The sequence below is a fragment of the Amblyomma americanum genome, chromosome 4 (assembly GCF_052857255.1).
Source record: "Amblyomma americanum isolate KBUSLIRL-KWMA chromosome 4, ASM5285725v1, whole genome shotgun sequence".
Taxonomy (NCBI): domain Eukaryota; kingdom Metazoa; phylum Arthropoda; class Arachnida; order Ixodida; family Ixodidae; genus Amblyomma; species Amblyomma americanum.
In genome coordinates this window covers 119,973,858-119,997,940 of record NC_135500.1, presented here as the reverse complement: position 1 = coordinate 119,997,940, position 24,083 = coordinate 119,973,858, and the positions used below count along the sequence as shown (strand labels likewise).

Genomic DNA, 24,083 nt, shown 5'->3' with positions numbered 1-24,083 from the left:
TGTGTTGTGAAAAGCTGTCGGCATTTTTGAGTGCAAACAGCTCATTTCTTTGTAATCACGTTCCACGTATTGCACCAGACGTCTTCCGTGCGTTATCAGTCTACGCGCGGTGCGATGCTCTGCTCCGGTGCACTTTTTTCTTCCCATCTCAGCAGTGAAATGAGCGGGTAGTCGCGAAACGCCGCCATGCGCGAATGGGTTGCAGCAAGGAGGTAAAGGAGCGTGGAGTGGCAGTAGCATCTCTTTCACCTGTTGCGCTGCACAAACTGCACCCACCGGTCTTCGGTTGTCTTTCGGCGCTGCCGGACGTCGACTAACCCGTCCGAATGACTTGGGTTGTGCGCCGTGTTCTACTCTCCGTACTACTTGTCCGTCGGCTCCCCCCGTTAAACCTCCTCTCTCTCTCTCTCTCTCTCTCTCTCTCTCTCTCTCTCTCTCTCTCTCTCTCTCTCTCTCTCTCTCTCTCTCTCTCTCTCTCTCTCTCTCTCTCTCTCTCTCTCTCTCTCTCTCTCTCTCTCTCTCTCTCCTCTTCCCTTTCCCCAGCGTAAGATGCGAAACAGAGGACGTCCTAGTGTTTAACTGCATTAGCTTTTTTATAACTATAAATTACATAGTGTTTATTTCGACGAGTAGGTAGGTTAATGATAATCTGACATTCTATTAAGCAGTGGTTAAGACGAGACTAGAGGAACGCGTATATAAAAACTCCTAGACGATTCTCGATGGATCGTTTGAATGCGTTAGCTTTTGCTGATGCTGAGGATCACCTGTTGCGGTTCCACCTTGAAGGTATGAAGTGAGAGCGTTAATTGGTTAATGACCACATATGCGCAAATGGTAATCCTCTGCATGCCATTCATAGATCGTGGAGAGTGCATACCTTTCTAGGCTCAGTGGTGCAGCGATTAAGCGATACGCCACTGCCCCGGCAGGTTACTGTTTCATCACGCAACCACCGGTGAGGCTTGTGAGATCCAGGTCACTCTCGCCAAGCAGCCTCTTACAACCAACCATTGATTTAGCTGCAATCTCTCATGACGGGAAGTTTGCTCCCAATCTGGTAGAGAGGTTGTGATGACGTTGCATGGTTGGAACGCGCGTAGTCAGACGAGATGGCGCTCGCCATTTCCACTTGCACACACCCTTCTAATCCTAACGCATTGATAACTTCCGATTTAGCAGTAAGGACCAAGTATAGAGTGTTAGAATAACAAGTAGTAGTGTCAGTTGGGCCATTTACAATTTGAGCGAGTTTAAACGAAGATCAAGTATCAAGGAATGTCTGACACTCCATAGAGAATGACCCACTATTGGGTGGAGTAGATGCCCAGATTTGGAAGGATAGTTAAAAGCTCCTAGTAGCCTTGAGAGTACTCGGGATACCGCTTAATACTTGTGTTACAAGTATTATACAAATCATTAACGGAAATAGAATCCTAATTGAGGGGGCGATAGCTAGCTGGGAATAGATGGTGTAAATTATAAAGAAACACAGCGCGGATTCTATTTTGCCGGCAGCGCTTATATGGTTTGAAGTAAATGCTTTAGAAATAGCCAACAAAGACCCGCCGGCGTGACTTAAATCGGTGTCGAACGTAAATACGTTGCAGTGCTTTTGAGTTAAAAACGGAATGCAAGCGTTATCCACATTTCAGCAAGCGCTAGGCTGAAACGGAATGCAAGCGTTATCCACATTTCAGCAAGCGCTAGGCTGAAACGGAATGCAAGCGTTATCCACATTTCAGCAAGCGCTAGGCTGAAACGGAATGCAAGCGTTATCCACATTTCAGCAAGCGCTACAATATCAGCCTCACACGAGTCGATATCGGGACCTCAGACGGTTCCTTTCGTTCATTATACTGCGAATATCTGTGAGGAGAACAGACATCGTGTAGAGTGGGCGTTGATGCACACTTGTCCTGAAAGTCTGTAAATAACTGCCTGTCTGTTTGCACGATGGGGGCAGGACTAGTTTGAAGAATTGCCTGCGCTGGCCGCTGGTATATATGAAGGATGAGAACGCAAAGAGCATACAGGTTAACCCGAATAATGACACGAATCGGTTGGCCCGTCATCGACGGCATGTGGATCATACATCATCTACGGCCCGTCATCTACGGCATGGTCCGTCATCTATGGCATGGCCCGTCATCTATGGCATGGCCCGTCATCTACGGCATGCGGATCATACGTCATCTACGGCCCGTCATCTACGGCATGGCCCGTCATCTACGGCATGTGGATCATACATCATCTACGGCCCTTCATCTACGGCATGGTCCGTCATCTATGGCATGGCCCTTCATCTACGGCAGGTGGATCATACGTCATCTACGGCCCGTCATCTACGGCATGGTCCGTCATCTACGGCATGTGGATCATACATCATCTACGGCCCGTCATCTACGGCATGGTCCGTCATCTATGGCATGGCCCGTCATCTACGGCAGGTGGATCATACGTCATCTACGGCCCGTCATCTACGGCATGGTCCGTCATCTACGGCATGTGGATCATACATCATCTACGGCCCGTCATCTACGGCGCACTCTCTTTTTATAAAAAGGAGTGCACTAAAAGGACAGCTTATTCCCTTTTACTCCCTTATAGGCGTATTTGTTTTTAGAGTGTATCGAAGGTGAAAGAAAGGTGGGTGGAGTAAAGGTTTCAAAAAGTAGACAGCTTCTAGCGAGAGCAACGTGTCGCTTTGCAAAATATTCTTCGACAAAAATGATGTCGGTATCTCTCAACTTCCAATTCTCCTTCAGTTAAAAAGAGCTTAATTTTAGTACGATCGGGTCACACCTCTATTCAAAAAACGTGACGCCAATGTGGTGCGCTCCTACAATCTGAATAAGGTTCAACTCGGAGCACACACAAGATATTAGTGATCAGACTAGTTTTCTTATTCTTTTTTAAGCCCGATGCCAATTTTCATTCTCACAGGTGACACCATAACGGCCCAAGTTATTTCTTCGCGCCGTTTCTTCCAGGTCTTTTACTGCGAAGTGAAGGAATCGTTTTGTCGGATCATATTTACAACGAATGCGGTGACAACCCTTCAACCTTTGCTCAACGTTGCTGACTGCATTTCATCCACACACCTGTCTCGAGCGCTTGAACGGCGGACTGGGGAATACACTTGTGTCTTTTACGAGTGGCCTAGGCCTCGAAACGTGACCTTATCGTGCGTGTACATTCCATTGTATCGTGTCTAACTCCTCATGTCTTTCAAAGCTGTGTTGGGGTCCAGCTAGCAGCGGCAATTGCAATAAATGCACAACAGAGCGCGCTGCTCGAGGGCTGTAGACAACTGTGTGGACGACTCTACTGACTCTGAGGTCTACTGAGGCAAGCCGTTTGTCAATAACAACTTGTTGCTGAGGGTTTCCTCGTTTGACTTTTATCACAAAATATCTTCGTGAGGTCGGATTGCGCTGAAGCAGTAGGGTCATACCTTGTGCGAATCTCTGAAAGTGCAGGCATCACATTGCTATGACGTGCACTATCCAGGCTGTCGCTGTTTCAGAGAAGGATAGGCGCCCCCTTTGGAGGACCAGGGTTGTCTTCGACATCACCACCGCGAAAGAGCTATGTGCAAAGCGTTGCAGCGCATTCTTGAGACAGTTCACACAAGTTTCGTGGGGCGAAGCAGCGGCAAGCAACGATGACTTGTTTTCTTTGCGCAAAGGACAAAGGTTCGACGAAGCTGTACGTCATGAAAACGCACGACGTGAGATATTGCGTCAGTCGTGCTGCCTTCACGCCCACTAAAGTGGAATCTTGGAGGATGGCTGCTTAAATCAGCCACAATGGTTGATGTCACTGACCATGTGGTTGCGCCCAACATCTTGAGGGGCTCCCAAGCCAAAAACAACTAGAACTATGGTCGTCCGATCGGCAGCAGTCGTTTGTCGAGCGTGATAGGAAGGCGTTCCGACCGGACGACCACTGATGACAGCAGGAAGACTGCAACCTGCAGATGAACGCTTAGACGCATGATGAGGCCCTCGTGACCACCAGGCTCTGTTGTGACGGCGTGAGGCTGCTGCATTAGCAGTGGAGGGGTAGCTGGCGACACCAACTGATCTTTGAAGATGATGCGTGTCGGGTTGGGCGCCAATGTAGCTAAATGCAATCCTAGTTAGTCATCTGAAGACAGTCATGTGTGTTTCACTGGACAGAAGTCGACGTGGCGAGGCGGCGCAAATAGACAGTGCCATCACGAGCCCTGCGGCTGCTGCGATCGGCATTAATAGCAGCAGGAAGGACTCTTTGCAGCTAGGCTGCTGGCGCCGGCGGGGCCACGTACTATGCTGAAAGTTCCGCACTGCAACGAGCCACGCAACAGCAGAACGGAAAATCGACGGTGACGCAACGCCATTCCAAGACGAAATTGGAATTCACCAAGCGCCTTTCCGCCCCACCCTTCTAGCTAGGTGGCTGTCCACCACATGCTCACTGCCATCCTCGGCCATCCTCTCCTTCCCACCCCACTTCACCACTACCCACCATACATCCATGCACCTCAGCCCACCTTCGTCCTCCAGAAACATTCTGTGGAGTCTGTAAAGATTCGGCTTAGAGTAAAAACATTCTTTACAGTAAAAGCGTCACAGTTGCCATCGAGTATACATCTAATTTATATCACTGGCATTCCCGCATCATGGTTCATAGTCGCCCTGTCACCTTTTTTTTTTTTTACCGCGATAGTGTTAAAGGCCCCCTTCACCAGAAAATGCGGTGTCGGCATTGTCGGCGTCGGCGTTGTCAGCCAAAGATTATGGGCATGGCTCTTGCAGGGCTCTGGTAGATAGTCCCCAGAGTACAACCTAGGAGGCAGATGGACCACTTAGGTCACGTGACCTTGCGGCGGCATCACAACCTAGCCATCAGATAGTGAGTAAACTATCCACCGTGGCAGGTGGCAGTTAATTTAATGATTAGACGCTTTCGAAGGGTAGCCTGGGTCGCACATGGCACACCGCTGGGAGCACCTGCCATCGGAGGGCAGTGGCGCATCACTTAACCGCTGCACCACTGCGCCAGGAAGAGTGCAGACTGACCTTCTGCATGTATCGAAATTAACACGTTACGCCATCACGCCATACCCTTAAAGCGGAACTTAAGTCTCCCCTCCAATTTTTTGTTTGCCTTTCGATCTGACTTCTCGTTCGACTATTCTCTTTCCTCTGCCTAGCCCTGGCCTTTCCTCAGCGTGCCACAATGCATCTATAGTATCCCTCAAAGCGAAGTGCTGCCTTACCAAAGAGAATAGTTTTTTAAAGGAATTACATTTTTATATATCCCACAGGCTGTGTTGTTACGCTAAATTATCGATAAATTGTCTAAAAGAATTGCAGTCCCATGTTCCCCGTCCTTATTTATAACGAATTGCACTAATTTCATACATTTACTTCTTTCGTTTTCTGCTTATATTTTTGTATATTCTCTGTACTAAGCCCCTCATGCTTGGGCGATAAGCACATGCCTGCAGGAATTCAAGACTAATAACTGTACCGCGTCGAAATGGTGGGCCCTCACACTTTATTAGGTGCAAACCGTCGCACTTCCACACCAGTCGTCCTGTGCTCACCCCACATGCTCCCGTGGCCCGCTCTGCGCCGACGGGAACCTCGGTATTCATCAATCATAGCGTCGAGTTTAGTCGTCTGTAAATGCAGCCGGAGGCAAAATTCCGAAATGTCCTCCGCGCTCGCTGGACTGCGACAACCCATGCCTCCTCCTTCCTTACACGGCATGCGTGTCTCCTTTTTTCGTGCCACGCTTTCCACAACACACACAAACGCACTCACGCAAACACGCACAAACGCGTGCACTTGCATGGCGTAACTCTGCCCGCACAGTGCGCCGAGACGCGATCGAGCACAGCATAGCTAGCGCCCGAGGATCGCCACCCACTCCCCTCCCCCTCCCCAACGCAGGCGCAAGGGGAGAGATTTCCCGGTGAGGAAACTAAAAGGGGGAAATAAGAGCAAACCATTTATCCGAATTGAGAACAAAACAGCTGGAAGGAACACGTTTGGTTTGCAAGAAACACAGGGCTCAATAAATTTAACCCCCCTCGCCGCATCACCACTCCTCTTCTCCTTGCCCCTTCAGGCAGGGACGCAAGAAGAACAAAACGAAAGCTGAGAGATGGCAGACGGCAGCAAAATGGCGAGACGCACTACGTCTGGCTGCGTGTGTAAGACTCCCTAGCGCTCGACGTTTATGAAATTGCCATTCGTTTGTCTTTATTCCTGAACTTGTCGCTACTCGTGTTTTCTTTTCCTCGCTGTCTCTCTCTCTCTTTCCCTAGCGCGCCCTTCCTCTTTCATTTTTTTCCCGCCATCCTTTCCATCACTCGCCTGTTTCCCATCCGAGCCCGCCGGCGGAAATACCTCTCCCGCGGTGTTTCAGCATCGCCTCTATCGGACACGAGGCTCGAGCACAAATGTAGCCCTCTTTTCCCTCTCTCCCCTCTCCTCCCCCCTCATCCCGCAACCCCCAGCTCTTTCCCGGTGTATTGTTCTTTCGTTTTACCCCGCATTTCTGGTCGTTACTCTATTTTATTCCCCCGTTTCGTCGCGAAAGCACGTCTGGGAGAAAAAAGTTGGCTCAGACAAGTGAAAATAAGTCTCCGCCTCCGGCCACCGCGCAGCTCCTCGCTCCGTGCGCGGTCCAGCGCTAAAACGACCCAATGCGGTTACTTTTTGGTTCCTTTCTCTCTTCGCACTTTTTCTGCCGTTAAACGGAGCGCGTTGGCCACAGGCTGCATTTCGACACCGCAGAGAAAGGCTTTAACATCAACAGCTCCCATTACATTGGCGAAACAACTTATTGTTTCTTATTAAGATGCATCGTTTATTTTCTCACGAAGCGCGTGATAAGCGCCTGTTGTCGGAAAGCATGTGAAGCTATGCTTCTGAGTACTTACGATTGTCAGCCCAAGTCACAGTGACTGCAATTGATTTAGGCATAGAATAGAGACTGCTCATTAAGGCTTTTCAAATCTATTCCGTTTTCTAGAAGATGCTGTTTATGGAATATTCAAAAGGCATGTGCAGTTCTTCGTGTGTATTCGTATAAAGGAAATCTTGAGGCTGAGCAGCCTTATAACGAGAAAATAGCTGCAGTTCACAGCTGCTTGGCTTCAGCGTTGTAGCTACAATAGCAAATTGAACTGAACGCCTTTGTTTTTTCCGGTGTCTTTCGTCCATGTATCTTCGATGTTATCCTTGCTTTTTGGTGGCTTTCCGCTAACTAGTCGCAGAAATGAAAGAGCACGAAGTGCGCACGTGGAAGCTCTAAAGGTTGATGGGGTGACTGACAGATATTGACAAAGATTAACTAAGATTGACGGCAGAGCTTGCGCTATTGTTGGTTGCACATGCGGAGTGACACAACTAATAAGTTTCTACGTAATTTCGGCGCAAACTGCGCGTAAACTGTGCTTTTTTCAGTATGAGAACAGCAGCTTTATACGAGATATATTAAACGGCTCCGCACCCGGATGAGCGCCTTACAAGAAGTTTCCAAAGTTGAACTCTGAAAATATGAGCGCCTGAAGTTGGACACTCGAGTGAGTGCTTGCCGACTGCGAAGACCATGCACGCATGTCAGCGCGTCTTTAACTCGGTGTCTTTCGCGTAGGACAAAGAACGCTTGACAAAGGCGCTCGTCTACGGCAGCGACGACTTCCGGGAGAGCCACAGGGAGGGCGGTGCAAAAGTGAGAAGGGATTCGGCCATCTTTCAACTCTTCACCCTTCGAAGGCTTTATGGTAACGTTTGTGGGTGAGCCGTGACTAGAGAATAATCGCACAACCTACGCCTTTTCGCTTGCTTACACTCTCGCAGAAATAGCAAAAGAATCTGGAAAAATTTGCTCAAAGTTATTAGACACTCTTCACAGATCCAGCAGAAACCTGCCCCTTTGCATGTGCAAGGAGAAAGCTCTTCAGCGCCTCGAAAAAAAGCGTGCTTGACTAATCGGGTAGGAGGCATCGTACCAGCGACCCCGGCAGCGTGAGGTTTGCATTTAACCCATGATGTTCGGCTGCTGAGCCGAAAGACGTGGGTTGATCCCGACCATGGCGGTCGCATTTAGTCTATAGGCCCGTGTACTGTGCGATGCCAGTGCAGAACCTAAGTGGCCGAAATTATCTGAAGCCTTCCTCTACGGCATCCTTCATAGCCTTACTCGCTGTGGGCGCCGTAAGCCGTAAAATTTCCTTTGCGCCCTGGTTGGCTGAACAGTTATTGTGATTTTTGCATCGTCTTACTGATTGAGACATAGTAGTTTAGAGCGGGTAAATAGCCTAAAATCGGTACGAAATAGCTTTAGAAAATTATTAACTGAACAAACCGATGACTAAGCTTAGTCTGGCTAAGCTTATACTTGCACGTGCCATGTGTGAGGAGGCCTCTCATCGTGGTGGACGCCAAGCGCAAAGTCAAGCGGCACCTGTACACGACGGCGACAGATTTTGTCCAAATACATGGACTCACATTTGCCAATGGGGAACAAAGAAGACAGACCTTCATGAAACACATGATTCATATTATTGCCATGATAAATTATGTTGAAACAGGTATTAAGCTGATCTCTTTTTCTCAATATTAGAAGTTTTCAGAAACCTTGCAGGTTTTAGTCTTTTGTTCTTATATTTTTTTGCAATCGGGTGGAAGCTAACTGTGGGCTTTCTCTCCTAAGCGCGCAGAGAAGATGAGATGTGCTGATCCAGCATGCGGCTCCATACTAATAGCCCGTCGTCGCAATCTGTCTCGCCTGCAGGCCAGGAGGCAGCCATGAAGCACCTGTCGATCAAAGAGCTGCTTCCGGAGACGGACCACTTCATGACGTACGAAGGGTCGCTCACCATGCCCGGCTGCCACGAAACGGTCACCTGGATCGTGCTCAACAAGCCCATCTACATCACCAAGCAACAGGTGTAGTTTCCCTGCATCACTCCCTTCCTCCTCTTTTCATATCTTCCTAATTTTCTCTTTTTCCTGCTTGAAATGACAGGCGTCCAGTCGTAAACTGTGAAATTGGGTTGATATACGGCAAACCTGCCACCAAATATTAACGACATGACTCAGTACGATGATTACCTCATTGTGCTATCGCACATCACGTGACGTCGCAGAGAAAGCAGTAGGCGTACGATTAGGAGATTAATATTTCGAATTAGTCGTTTAGAGCTAATTTAGATATCGCTTCGGCATGTACATTTTCGTGATCACCGGAGTAACAAGAGACTCTGTGGTGCACTATGTGGTGGCCCGACTCTAATGCAAGGAAGCGGAAAGCAGCAAGCCCGAAGGCCATGATGAAAGAAGGGGGAACATCACCTCACTATAACGCGACGAAATTGTCGGCTGTCGTCTGTGGAACAGAGATTTGAGAGAACCGGCTACTGTTACCATTCTCTGAACCATAGTCCGTGACAGCCGACTTGCTCCTGAAGCGCACGCCGATTTTCAATCTCGTCTGGTGCCCGGAGTCGGAGAGCTGTCTAGTTTTCTCGCAGCAGACATTCTGCAGAAGGCGACGGCCACTAAAGTGCGGATGAACTCGCTAATGATCCTACAGATTAGTGCATTCTGACCTCACCAGAACGACACATAGTTGGCCCCCTATTCCCTTCTCCTGAAAATTCAACTCCTGCTAAGAATGAATAAGAAAAGCGACTTGAAGTACTTTGCTTAGTGGCTTTATTTACACAAAACCATTTATATCCGTCTTATAAGCGCACACACTGCTATCTAGTCTGTATGAGTATGCATGCAGTGTTGAAGCCGTTTAGCGCCTTTTGCTAAAGTTGATGAATAAAACTGAAGAAATCGTAGTTCTAGTTTACTTCCTTCCACGAATAGTTAAACAGAGCATGATGTAACGTAATGACCGTCGCTGTAAGGGCTTGAATCAAGCTTTCGGAAAGGCTGCTCCAATTTTCTCTACCTCCGTGCCTCTCTTGCTTTAAAATCCGTGCTTCATTGTGGGCTTTCTTGTAATTTCTTTAGTTTCGCAATTGTTCTCGAACCGGCCTTACGCTCACTCGGACATAATCATACGCCTACGTTGTGCACGCCGGCCTAATGACGAGGCTTTCTTCGAACGAGTAATAAGGGTCATCTGAGACCTCGTGGTACGCGTCTTTGTATCATCTATGGTGTGTCCACCCTGTAATTTGTACAACCTGAATCTGCTCGAAGATAAAGAAAAAGATTACCTGAAATAATCCCGCTGTAACGATATCAGGATAGTCAGGCCAAGCTTTAGTTCTGTCTATGTTTTTCCTCTGTGCATCTTCATCCATCTCTGAGGAACGCACGCCGAAACATTTTTCTCTGAAATGACAGTCCACGGAGCAAACTCGGCTCTACAAAAGCGGTTCGAGCTAGGCAGCTACTGCCTAACGAGGACCCTCGGGAGATTACCTCGTCTTATCCGAAGTAACCCAAACTGTTGTTTTCATGGACGGCGAAACTGGCGTAATTAGCTTCTTTCCTACGCTTCCGTGCTTGCCGAGTGCAAGCACAACGAAATAAAGTTGAGCCTCTTGGATCAAGTAAACCACGTGCCCCTTCCCTCAATTTTGTCCTCTACAAGGGCGGAAACTGTCAGGCGCTGCAGTCTACTCGCTCAAAGTCGTCTCAAAAACCTTGCAGGCAAGAAGTTCAGTTTAATGGGTCACAAGATAAAAAATATCAAATAAATACTACGTTCCTGATAAAATATAATTAAAAAAGACGCCGGGGAGGGTAGCTGACATCAGACGCGTTGCTGTTTGCAAAGCACCGTATCACAAAAAGCTTCTGAAACTAGGGCCAAATTAGCTGGATCACTATGGTACGTAAGACGATCGAATCATTTTAGCGCATATACACGTTAAGTCACGCTTTTTGTTGCGCCGTACCCTCTTGCGTCCGCTGCTTTCATGGCCATTTTGTCAGCAGCGCTAAGCTATGACGGAGCGATGAGTCCCTTGAGCTAAAAAAGATAGAAGGCATGCACTTATTCCACAGCCCATGTGTTTGTGACTGCGTGTTTTTAGTGCTGGGGGTGCATACCAATTTATCACTTTCCATCCCTACTAGGAAGCGCGAATTTTAACCATTTTCCTCTGTCTCTGGGTTTCAAAACTGCGCTCCCCTTTTGCGAGCCTTCCTTACCCGCGCATCTTGACAACGTTTAATGAAAGCGCCTGCATTCCGAAAGTTGTTTGATTAAATTGCTAATAAGGCAGCCTGATGTCCTTCGCGCGATGCAGCAAACACGAGAGCGCCACACGTGAGAAGCATCAGAACAAGAGCAGCGCTACGCCTGGCTTCTTTTCTTCACCTCGCCGAGTCCCTCTTAGCAGAGAAAAGTATGCGCGCTATTTATAAAAGAAGCTGGCCTTTTGCCATTTTCTCTCCCCCCCCCCCCCCTCTATCTTCCTCACCACCGCATCGCCTCGTCTCCCTTGTCTCATTCTTGCTCTCAGTGCTGGTTTGCTGCCATCACAATTGGCTAACTTTCTACCGTTGTGCGTTTTATTTTCTTTCTTCCTTCTTACTCTTGTTGACGCTAGCTGCGGAAGGAAAGAAGGAAAGAAAGAGGCAGTCTGGCGCCCAGCGGAGCTTCTCTCTGCCGTGGTGAAGCAGGCTCTGCCCATAACTTTGTACGGGGTGGCGTGGCGGGTACTGGCGAATAGGAAACCGAAGCGACGGGCAGGTTGAGCCAGACGCTGCCGGGACAAGCAAGCCCGGACTCACGGAGATTAGCGAAGGCTGCGACAGAACGCCCCCCTCCCATTCCCCTTCCCCTCTCCTTCTTCCTTCCTCCTTTTCTCTTGGAGGACTCCCGCCCAGCCTCCTTGAAACACGACGCTCCAGTAATTAGTCTCTCGCCCTCTCAGAGGAAGAGACAAAAGACCTCGAGCATAGAGGAGGGAGTAAGATGACGGGGAATAGCAAGGACTGAGGTAAAGCGCTCACGGACCGAAACAATGTTCCACTTGCGTCGCTGTTCATCTCTTTTTCCTGCTCGGTAATTTTTATTCCTGCGTTTAGCCTCGTATATACGCTCTTTGGAACCTCGTCAGTCATGCGACCTCTTCCTTCATTCGTGATGCGCAGCCTGTTTCTTTATTATTTTTTTTGTATACAGCGCTTTGCATATGCGTCCGCGCAAGCATTTCTACCTCCTCTTTCCCTCTTTTCCTCTTCCACCATGGCGTGTATCATTTTACTTTTGGTGCACACACGCTTTCTCGTTCATATGCATGCGCTCCCCAACCTTGTAAGCCAATATCTGCCCCCACCATTCCACCGTATAGCCGGTCTCCGCTGCTTGCATGCGTGCTTGCATGCAGGCTTATATATCCGATCGCGGGGGAATATTAGGGGGGGGGGGAGGAAAGCCGCTGCCTCCGCCGTCATCTCGCTTTTCTCCTTGGAGGGCGGACAGGAGGGCCTAGTTATCCGCTCGCGCGGGACTGATTTCGGTTCAAAAACATAGGCGTGCACCAGAAAGTGCTGCGGAGGGAAGGGTTGAGGGAGGAGCAGAAACACTGCGCTCAAGTTAGAGACAAGGAGGTTGACGTCGTATAATACGTCTGGATTCGCTGTCTGTTAGGAGTCTGCGCAGGGCTGTGCGAATGCTCTGTGCTTCTTTCTTGCTGGTTGAAAGTTTCCTGACACGGACTCAACACTGTGCTTTTGCTACTTGAAAAAAAAAAGTGCAGCATGCTTAGTCTTCCAGAAGACAAGACAAGGAAGAGAAAGGGGTGTGGGTGTACAGTAGCTCCTACGTGAGCATGACTGCGCGCGCTTGTTTTTTTATTTCTTTACCTTTTCGGTTTCATGTTTTCTAGTTCAGTGCACGGAAGGAAACTTTACTACACATTTATTTGTTGAATTTTTAGTGGCTGTACTTCGAATCAAGTCCAGTTTAAATCTTCGTGGTTCGCTTTCTGCTGTGCAAGCGTTGGGAGAAAGCTACGCCTGCTGGATCTGTGAAATTACAGATTTAGAGCCCCCCCCCCCCCTCCCTCCCCTCCACCGAGAAGTATATATACACAAATGCATGAACAGCCAGAAACCAGACCAGGACAGCTTCAATTACACGGAACCTTAATCACCAGGGGGAGAAAGGCAGCGGAGGTGGAAAAGGCGGGACGGCCGCCCGTCATCTACTCGTTGTCGCTCCTGCTACTTACCTTAAAAAAATAAAAATAAAAAGCAGTAACGTGAAATTATTCCTGGAAGCCCCTCATCTGAAAGTGATACGCGGTTTATTCATACCGTCATCCCCTGACGTCCCTTTCTTGCTCGGAGACAAAAGCCCCTTCGTTTCTGAAACTGAGTGACGCTAATGGAATGAGCGTATTTTACTCGGAGCTGCCGTCTTGTGTCGCGCTTTTGACGGCGGGGAGAAAGAGACGGAGAAAGCGCGGGATGAGAGCCGCGCCACCTCGGACTGACTCTTAAACATTTCGCCCGTCTCGTCCGCCCAGATGACGAGGATACGCCTAAAAATGACAGCTGCCGGTGGGTGTCTTGCTGCTCTTTTACTCCATTCAAAAGCTAGAAGCGCGGTCGAAAGCTTAAAACTCGTCTTCCTTTTTGGACCTGAAGGCGCCTGGAGCTGAGAAAGATTTTCCGAGCTTCCGCATAGCCCCCTGTTTGTATGAAAAAAAAGTAGTAGTGACGGTATTCATTCTAGCTTTATTGTTTAAAACTGTGCAAACCAGCCTTTTAGAATCTCCTGCTCTGTGGCGACTTTTGCCAGACTTATTCAAATCTCATTAGGTTAAATGATTAAAGTGCCGCGTGCGGTGGAGAAAGTGAGGCGCTACGTTCCCAGTCTTCTCCGTTTTTCTGAGGTTTACACAGGGTTAGAAGACGGAAAAAAAAATCAAAGCTGTCTCATCGAAAGTAGGTGCAATGATGAAATGAATTGCAGGAAAGGTGGAAAACACTCAAGGACTGCTCGTTCGTGAATACGTTGGCTGCCCGAGTAGTGCGCGTTCCTGCACTGGTTTGATGCGTCGAGCAGCAGTTATTTTTCTCCGGGAATATTGCGGTAGCTTTCGTTCCAAGGCGCAAAATGAAGCATCTATTGCAGGGTCTGTTTAGCGGCGCTAAGTGCTCTTATTTTATAGAATCAGCGCGTCTGTTCATTATGCTCCAAGCTGGCGCGCACACAAACACAGCCTTGAGACAGCACAAAGGTCCCCCCCCCCGCCCGTCTGAACGCTTGTCGTCCCGGCGCTGTGGCTTCTAAGAAATATTGATTGGGAATTGGGTAATACGCACAATGATACCTGCTCCCGCAGTTGTTTCACCCAAGCGTGGGGAGAACACACACGCAACCTTGATGGCACGGATGCCCTCCCACCCATCCGCCGGCACGCGTGTCGTCCCGGCGCTTTGGCTTCGGAGGCACGTGACAAGGAAGTGGTGGTAAAAACACCACGTGCTACATCCGGTAGCCTGGGTACCATTCAGACGAAAAGTTTCAGAATGTTACGCTTCAGGCTCGTTTTGAAGCGAAAGTTTCACTACGCTAGCTTTTCAAGAGGGCAGCGTCAGTGCAGTCACGTTACAGGTGTCACGTGGTGTCACGTGGCAGGTCATGTGGCCTACTGACGTCATCACAATCTGCCCACCGTGGCAGGTGGCAACTGCACCATTGGGCATTTCATCGACGCTTCACAGACAATCCATTCGGCGGTGTGTGTGGCGTTTGTGAACGTAGCCATGCAGAGGAAGCTTTTGCTTCTCACCAGGGTTAACCAAAGTTTAAACCACAGCTAATTTTTTTTCTATTCGGCTTCGTGTTCGGATTCGTTTTGGTCTTCAGAGTCGCCGCAGTTCATGGGCGATGATCTCAATCCGTGTGACGGGCGCCGAGTCGCGGATCCTGTCTATTAGACAGCGATAGCGCACAGACCCACACACATGTGGTGCTCATCGCTGATAACCAAAGTCAGCATACAGATTCAGCTCCTGCTTCAAACTTTCTGCCCTCTTTATTATTACGGAGGAGTACCAACTCTTGCCCCCTTTTTTGTTTGCAGCTACCTACTATTATTCCTGCAAATCTTTTAACGTTTACTGCCTGGTCAGCCCCTGTACTGAACGAAACCGCGCAGCCAACAGCGGAACACTGCCTTCACGATTGGTGAAAAGTTCAAAACTCGGTTAACTTGAGAAGCAAGGATTTCAATTTCAGAAAACCGTTCCTCTGTGGACCGCTGCTCATCCCGCGTCTTGTGAAAGTCAGATTAAATGTCGGGCTATCATCACAGGGCGGCTGTGTCCGCATTCGACACGAGATTGTGTGAGAGAGATTCAATTAGAGACAGTCGCAGTTTGCGCTTTTTTTTTTGTGCAATGCCGCACGTGCCGTTCTCTGTCGCGGTTTGTGTTGGAAAGAAGGAAAACACAAAAGTCAGAAGATAAGCCGGCGTGACACGCGCAGTTTCTCAGAACAGCGATAAAAGAGAAAAAAAGATGCAAGCTGTGTTAAAGTCGTTCAAGAAGTAGAGAGCGCGGTCGCCTGGAGTCAAGGAAAGAGTCTCGTCTTGAACGCGGGACAAGCTAAATTATAATTGAGTCCAGTGCCTGAATCTCCCGATGAAGGCTCGTATTTTTGGTAGGAAAATATTTGTCCTCGAACCAATTCCACGCCTTTACATTTCTTTTCTTTATCATAAGATGAAAACGATTGCGATGTCTCGCGTTTAACAAAATTGTTGTCGCACGACAACGTGCAGGAAAGGCATGTGGAACAATCGATTTAGTTTTGTTTTATTTATATTAGTATAGTGAGAAGACATCTTCCACTACTTCGCCTTCATACGTAGCTCTAAATTTAATTTAAGACTGTAGACATGGACAGAGTCCGAAATTGTTCGGATCTACATTTGTCACGAATCGGTAAAACCAGCACTAGGTCGTCAGCGTTTGCCTTTTATGAGGGGAGCTTAATAAACACTCTGTCGGCTAAAATTCATTATCTGTTCTTTTACGCAGAATAAGATAAAAATTTTCAATCATCACTATCCTTCGCAATACAAGCGTTGATTTTGATTGGTTTGAATAGAAAAAAATGATGTGCTAATTAAAGCAAAGCTTCTTCTTTTCTTTTTTGGTGACTTGAAAGTACACCGTAGATTGAAGTGCGATTCTCTGCGATGCAATCTTGTCTTAATCGAGCGCAGCAATTATTTTCGACTGCCTTACGCATGCGTAATTCGAATAACACATTCGAAAAAGATGTATGCTTAAGCGCTTTTTTTTTTGCTTCACTTCACTGTTTCTTATTGTAGCGTGCATAAGTTCCTAAGCTCCCTTCTGAATGCGTCGTTTCTTTGTAAGGTTCCGTTCTTGCTCATAAGAGGTTGCCCTCCGGCCGCCTCAGTAAGAATTGTGCGGTATCATGCCTATACATCTGCATGCATTTTCAGTGTTTCGTTGACATTCAGCGCAACCACGGAAGCCTTTCGACATAGACTGACGTTCGGCATAGTTTTCAGGAAGCTCACGTAGTATACTCGGTTTAACTGGACACGCGGACACTCCAGGTTGTGCCGCTTGCCACGTCCCTGAGACTGTGGACCACGTTATCTTGGTTTGTCACACCTGCGAGCCCAAAAGTGGCTGTGACCAGTTCCTAGGCGCGTTCCGACAGCGGACGTTTGTCGCAAGACCAGACCTCCAGGCAGTTCGGTGGTAGCTTAATTGAGTTTCTGATTAGTTCACAGCGTCTCTGCTTTGCACTAGACACTGCGCAGTTTGGGCCGATGGGGCTCTAGCAAGATAACACAGGCAGAGCTCCATCTGTGATGTCATGAAGCAACTAATTGTCGCTCCTCTTCGCTCTCGTCATGACACTATATCCTCAAAATGCATAAAAATACAGCATGCTTTACCGATATAATAACCAATTGTTATATGTGATAAATTAAAAGAAATTCCTGACAGAATTGTCGTAAAAACGAAACTGGTTGGCAATCTAGGTACGATTGTGAGCCTAGTGCAGCGCTATCACATCTTAATCCACGCCCCCGTGGTGGCTCAGTGGTTATGGCGCTCGGCTGCTGACCCCAAAGACACGGGTTCGATCCTGGACGCGGCAGTCGAATTTCGATGTAGGCAGAATTCTAGAGGCCCGTGTACTGTGCGATATGTCGGTGCACGGTAAAGAACCACAGGTGGTTGAAATTTCCGGAGCCCTTCACTACGGCGTCCCTCATAGTCTGAGTCGGTTTTGGGACGTTAAAGCCCCACAAACCAAACATCTTAATCCTTATCAGCAGTGCTAATCGCTTTCTTATCGTCTGTCTTTTCCTTTCGTTTGTCGCAGCTTTATCTTCTGCGAAAGCTGATGCAAGGCGACGAGCTGAACGCCAAGGCTCCGCTGTCGGACAACTTCAGGCCCACACTCCCGGTCAACCAGAGGCTGGTTAGAACCAATATTGACTTCAAGTGGAAGCAGGTTGGTCACACTCTCTCCACTCGCTGGTCTCTTCCCAAGTCGAGCATGATCGCAAAGAATAACCAGCGCCGAGTCCTCCTCGTGGGCAAGAACCAAAATGAAAAAAGCACTCTTTGTGATCGCTCCCTGCCTTGCGTGCCTACACTTTTACAGCGATAGCTGTTAGGCGCCCGTCCCTGGCTTGCGCGTCGTCGTCGTCGTCGGCGTAACCGGCGGGTGCGTTAATAACCTCCACCCGGGTGGACGTCAACCTGGGTTGTATAACCCTACGGGTGGCTTTGTTTGGAACAGCCGCCTGCCAGACCAAGGGTGCACCACTTAAGTGACCACTACACGAGTGCGATATGAGGTCACTGTATCTTTTCTACCTCAAAATACCTCCTAAACTAAATGACCAAACAGCTATCGCTGAAACTCGCGTTACATAGTCGTAACCGGGTAGTTTTTGGTTAACCAAAAGGAAAGCTTCAAGTTTTTAGCTCAGTACATCTTTACCTCGCATTTCATTTCAAGAAAGGCATAATTAAGAGGTTTATTTGCTTGCCGAACACACTTCTTTTGTCTTCCACATGTGTCGTTGAAGCGAATGTGCAGGCTCGACTAATCATTTCCGAAGTGAATACCTTTTTTTCTATATTTTCGATATGTGCCATAGAAGTAGAAAAAATAACTGATCGAAATTTGAACAGTTAGGCACAACTAATTTATACACAAAATATTTGTAGAACTTGAGTAACCACTGCGTAAATTTAATTTAACTGGTAGCACTCTCTTCTGCTTTCTGTGTGCTTATTCAATACAGTAATTATGCAATGTAATTAGCATTTTCGTTCACACCACAAGAGGCGTATTATTATTAATTCCCAATAATTTGCCTTATGTGGTCTATTTATGTGATAGCTCTATTCATCAGGGTTTTAAGAGAAAGTCGAAATGTTTGCTAGTTCTCGAATATAATTTTCTTTACCCATGAATGTAATAAAAAGAAATATTGCAGACTTCCGCTACATACCTTTTCTTTTTTTTAATTTGCAGGGCTCCAACTGCCCATCCATGTACAAAAACATGTATTATCAAGGTAAGTCCGCTCCGCTAAGCAATGAGCGCAGTTCAGTTTCACTATGCACAAAGCGCAAGCAAGATAAGTAGGCGTCACTCGATACCTGCAGCATAAAAAAAGCTGCCGTCTTCATTAACACATTGCAAAAAGAAGGCTTTACACTACTAAAACGAAATCTTGGCGCTTATAAGGTAAGCGCCATGTGGAGATATCGCCTTTACCCATCTTGCTAGGATAATGCTTACTGAAGCTTCTAGTTCTCGCGGACTTTCTCTCGCAATAAAAAGAAGGCGCATTTCTTTATCTTCGTTAAATACAGCAAAAATCAGAAAAACTTTCTCCGGCATAAAACAGACAGCTATGAAAGAGAAGTCGCCAGAATTTTTTTACATAAGATTTTTAACTTGTTTATGCTCGGGGAGCTTACATTTCGAAATTGTTGAGACAATTTTCGATTTAAACCAACTCGCGAGATCTTTTAAGGCAGTGAATGTAACTGTCGTCAGCAAACTGAGCTTAGTTTTTAGGTCAAAGTATTATGAGACTGGTAGGTTCTCTACGATTTCGGTGTCATCGCTTGCAGACATCGCGTGGTTCTCAGAGTCCTGCCTCGATATCTGTCTCAGCAGAAGTGTGCTGTTGATACTACAGGGTTTTCTCGGTGCTTTTGGTTTTCGGATGCCGATTCCAAGGTCGCAGAATCGAACGTCTGCCACGGCGGCCGCATTTCGAAGGAAGTGAAATGCTAAAAATGCCCTTGTTATTAGCGATGCCAGCGCACATTTGAGAACCGCAGGGGGTCTAAATTAATCCGAAGCCCTCCACTACGGCGTCTCTGATAGCGACACAAAGCATCAACCAGCACTTTGCTGCGCTTTGTCAATCATTAAGTGGTCAAATTCGATTTCAGTTTTTGATATACTATAGAACTGAGATCCGTTACCGGATTCGACGTCCAGCTACAGCCGGCAAGTTTATGGGCACTGACTAATAAGAAAGTGCTCTTCCGTGCAGACAAATCTGCGGATTTTATTCCAGCCTTAGCTGACCCGACCGATTGGCCCGCACAATGCTCCACAGTTTCTGTGAGTGTTAGCGGATAGCGATTCGCAGTTCGCCTGTCTAGAGTTAGTCCATGGTTTTGTGTATATGTACAGTCGACGCCATCCTTATGTATAGCGCTCGAGCAGTGTCCACCGCGCAATACACCCTGAAATTATAAAATTCTTCATTGTTCCCGGGCAAAGTGGTCATCCTCACCTTGCTTTGCAAGTCTGTGTGGCTCCACTACCCGGAAAGCGTTTCATCGAAAAGTTAGAAGCTACGACGTAATGTCAATTTTTGCGGATGTGAGCGAATCGTTGGAGCGCCCTACGCAAGGGTGACGCGTATTGTACTATCGCGATCAAAGGATTGCGGGACGCTAGTGAGCGGAACAATAATTGTGGCGCAGTCAAGCAACCCAGTGCCCCGAAATGTGTCATTGTATAGGGGGACGTCCATCTGCTGGTAACAATACCTCGCAGCTGGTCATTAGGTGAAGCTGCAATAAACGTTTTTCCGAAAACACTCATCCCGTAATATCTTGATCGCGATAGTAAATATGTGTCCATCAAGAAACGCTTCTCCTTATTTGCCAGGTTGCTGAATTGCATTTTCTGTTCCCTCTCCCTTCCTTGCACGGATGCCACAGCGAACACCAAGTTCGTAGGACCGTGAGCGAGGGGAGATGTCGAGGAGGATTTTCGAGGAACGGGCAACGACCCGGTTGGAGAGACCGTCGGCTTCGGAACAGTCGACGCCGTAGTGACGAGGCAAAAACGCCGGCCATCGCTTCTCTTACCGGTTGTGCTCGTGTGTGCTTTGTGTGCGTGCGTGCTTTACGGGTGTGGGAATGTGCGCGGAACCACCCCTGCGTTCCTCCCGGTTTGCCTCGACGAGCAGCCGGCAGAGAAGAACCGGCATCGGAACGCTTTGTCTTTCTCGGTCCCATGCGGGCCACAACAGCAGCAGCAACGGCAGTGCTTATCCCTTATGTGGTGGTTGATACGAGCTTTGAGCAAGACACTATTTGTTGACTGAATGAAATTATTGCTCTAGTCAAACATCCTGGTTTATCGGTGCATGTCAAAGGAGCATTTCTATGAGGGTAATAACGGACGGTTTCTTCATTCCTGAAAAGAGACTGTACGCACATCAGGGGGCGACTGCGGTGCACGAAGCAGCAATACTTCTTAGCTGGCGGCTGGGAGGTTTTGAAATTTGGTTCAGTGCTGAACGAGCGAGTTGTTATTGACGTATTCATGGTGGGTATAGCACGAATTTTACGCTAATTAATAATTAAAAAGGGCGTTCAAGCGCATCAATAACAACCGCACACTAACTTAGGTCGTCACGAGAGCACTACGTTCTAAGAAAATGTCCATAAAATTATCTTTACCAATCAAATCAGCTTCACCGAAAGCAAAGTAACGAAGTTTTGGCCAAATAAAAACATTAGTTTCTATGTGAACGCAGGTCATTATGAATTGCAATAAATATGAAGAGATGTAGATGAAAATTATAGACGAAGGAAAAACAAGCCGGCAGCATTCCAAATGAGGGAGCACAACACCTGCCTGTTTAAAGAGCGATTTAGGCACAAGAGAATGCTGAGAGAAAGAAGACAGTTGATGACTGATGAGGGGAAGGAGGAGGAGGCTCAATGACGCAGCGCATACTCTCTTGTGCACCAAGGGTACAGTAATCCAGCTCTCTGAGCATGGAGAGGTGTGAGAGCACTAAGTACAGAACGCAAATTTCATTCAAAGTAATGGTCAAAAATGCAGAAATTTAAAGCAAGAGCCACCAATAATGCGTAGAATGTCTGTAAATCACTTGTCTTCAAGAAAGATTGAAAGGCAGGAGGTAGTGGCGCCACGCCAGGGCGCGTCCTCAAGCTGGTGTAGGAAATTTTCGGCATAGCGAGAGGTAGCCACAGCTGCCGACAGTACTCACGTGTAGAAACGCGCAAGCTGCTTGAAATGAAGGTAGTCGAAAACGATGCCATTCATCAGGCAGCACAGTGCAGACTCGATTCCCCACCTTGCCGCTGTATACTCCGAGCGTTCATGGCGCATTCGATGCCCGATTGAAGAAACAGGGCTCTGGGCAAACGAGGTAAGCCTCTTCCGAGAAACGACCGAGGAAAAGACTCAGTAGTGGCGACGCGCCGATGAGGATGCGACTTCAAGCGCTGGCGAAGAGTTAACAGGCGATCATCATCAGCGTGGCCCAAACCTTCCGAAAAGTCGCTACGTTCGTGATTGGTTCGAGGAATATCCAACCACAGTAGGCGCAGTGGGAAAGGGCTGCATTCAGCTGCGAACTGCAGTTAGCAAAATGATCCGTGAAAATGTCCACTTAGTTGCGGAACTAACTTTTTTGGTTCGTTTGCTTTCCCTGCCTTGAAGAATTGTTCTTCGTGCGAACAAATCCTTCCTGGGCCAAGCGGCTCATGAAGATAAAAATGCGGAAGTTGTCTCCGGGTTACAGCGCAATTCCGTGCCAGATGGCACACAAAGCAGAATTTGTTGCTTCAGTGAGTTTAATACGTTGAAGTAACAAGCTGATGCAGGCGCATGAGAATTGATAATATTATTTAGTGTTTTTGCAAAGTACAAAGAAAGCGAAAGTTCATAAAATCGACGTATTTACTCCCACCTCTTAAGTCGCCTCCCCCCCTCCCACCGACCTTCCCGAGGAACGCATGAGAGCCTAATAGAAAGATTAATTTGTCTCACGCGTAACGCCATGTCATGCCGGAAAACATTGTTCTAGGAGCAGCAGCCACAGCAGGTCATGCGTATTTTTCCACCCCGTCGTTTTGCTCAGGCGTGCACACAGCTGCTGCTGCTGAATGCGTATTTCAGTGCATATTAAAACTCAAGCTCCTAAAATATTTACGCTAAAGGGTAACTATTCATGCAAAACATTATATTTCTCACCAAGCAAATAAAAAATGCCGAGGGTGTTCTGGTCGGGCGAATTTATTTGCCTTTGTGAAGTGTGGACGACATACGGATATTCGCTGCTGTGATCGGGCAGCGTGGTCGGCTTGTTGGCAACGACGTATCTCAAGACAAGACTTGGACTGTGACAAGCGACACTGTGGACACTGCGCGCGTATAGAGAGAGAGGAGTGCAACGCAGAGAATGGCCTCGCCGGATGACGCGGCGGTGTAAGCAGCGCACCACGCCAGATTCTAGTGCTTCCTAGGACACGGACCTCACGTTTATTTTGAACGACACCACGACGCGTTACTCGCGTTCGACGCGGCACATAGTTCTTGTCGTGAGACGACTTGCATGTTGATGGAGGACGTTGACAAATTCTGCGTTTCTACATGATGACCTGCACTGTCACCATGAAAACAGGTTCTCAAGAGTGCTTTTTGCGCCCTTGTTCCATCTTCTATTCTTTTATTTCTCTCTGCGCCGTTTCTCTCTGTAATAGACTTTGAAGCTGTCAGAGTTGAGAAAGATGAAACATGGTGAGAGTGCACAAAAAATTGGTAAATTGAAAAAGCCACTCGAAATGCAAAAAGCGAAGCATAGGTGTCTCCGTAATTGCATATGTGTCACAAGGTGGTCTTAATGTGATTTATTTCCCGAAGACGCTGTAACTGGAGCTTGAAAGCGAAACATGACGACCACGCGCTGTGTTACGAGATGCTTGTTTCTTATTTGTTTGAAATAAAATGGTATGACAAGCTGTGGGGTCGTCTGCGTATTTATCCAGTGGTCCGGGTATCAACGGGAACGCTGTGTGATCACCAGTTGGACTTGCACGGGCCTATTGTCACATTTTGTTGTCAAGAGTTACGCGCGCAGTCTTCAAATCTGTTAAGTGACTTATACTAGCAAGTCACCATGTCGCCTCCACCAGAAATTTACGAGCATATTAACTGCTTACACCCGCCGCCGTGGCCAAGTGGCTTTGGCCTCCAGCTGCGAATCACAAAGTCATGGGTTTTGATGGACGAAATAAAAAAACAAAAATGCTCCTGTGCTGTGCGATGTCAGAGCGTGTGAATAATCTATATGTGGTCTAATTTAATCAGGAGCCAACCACTACAGCGTCGCACATAGACCATGTGGAACATCGGTACGTTAAACCGCACAATTTTAAATTTCTTTAGTTTTGCTACTTATTTTCCTAGGGTCCAATTGACTCAGAGATTTATTGGCTTTTCAGGGAAGAGTAACTACTGCCCACCTTATAGAAAGGTAAACACGAAAACAACAAACTGTGGTTGGGGAGCGCCAAAGGTACTTTTTCTCTCTTTAAAAATCTGGGCTAACATCTTTTAGTGAACGTGACTTTGGTTTTCTTTGCTTTTCTTTAGCCGTAATTTTTGATAGTACGAAATATGGAGACTGTGTTATTACATTTGCAATGCATTTCCAACTAGAAGCATTGCATAAATAGGGTCCTAACAAACACAAAAAATGTAAATCATTCGCCAGAACCTTTTTACACCTC

General features: G+C 47.6%; 1 protein-coding gene across 2 annotated transcripts in view; it reads left to right on the top strand.

Moving 5' to 3' along the window:
* The window catches only part of LOC144128289 (putative carbonic anhydrase-like protein 2), a 196,747-nt gene extending 173,433 nt beyond the window's left edge, over positions 1-23,314 (top strand). Inside the window, exons 7-11 of one of the 2 annotated variants that reach the window (XR_013313769.1) lie at positions 8,800-8,954; positions 17,368-17,499; positions 18,535-18,577; positions 20,253-22,936; positions 22,985-23,314. Coding sequence is in view for 1 of the 2 variants with exons in the window: in XM_077661591.1 (XP_077517717.1) it covers positions 8,800-8,954; positions 17,368-17,499; positions 18,535-18,577; positions 20,253-20,278 (356 nt within the window). In the remaining variant the exon portion in view is untranslated. Of the gene's footprint in view, positions 1-8,799; positions 8,955-17,367; positions 17,500-18,534; positions 18,578-20,252 lie in introns of both variants that reach the window. The other variant, XM_077661591.1, reaches the window with a different exon arrangement.
* The last annotated feature ends 769 nt before the right edge of the window (positions 23,315-24,083 follow it).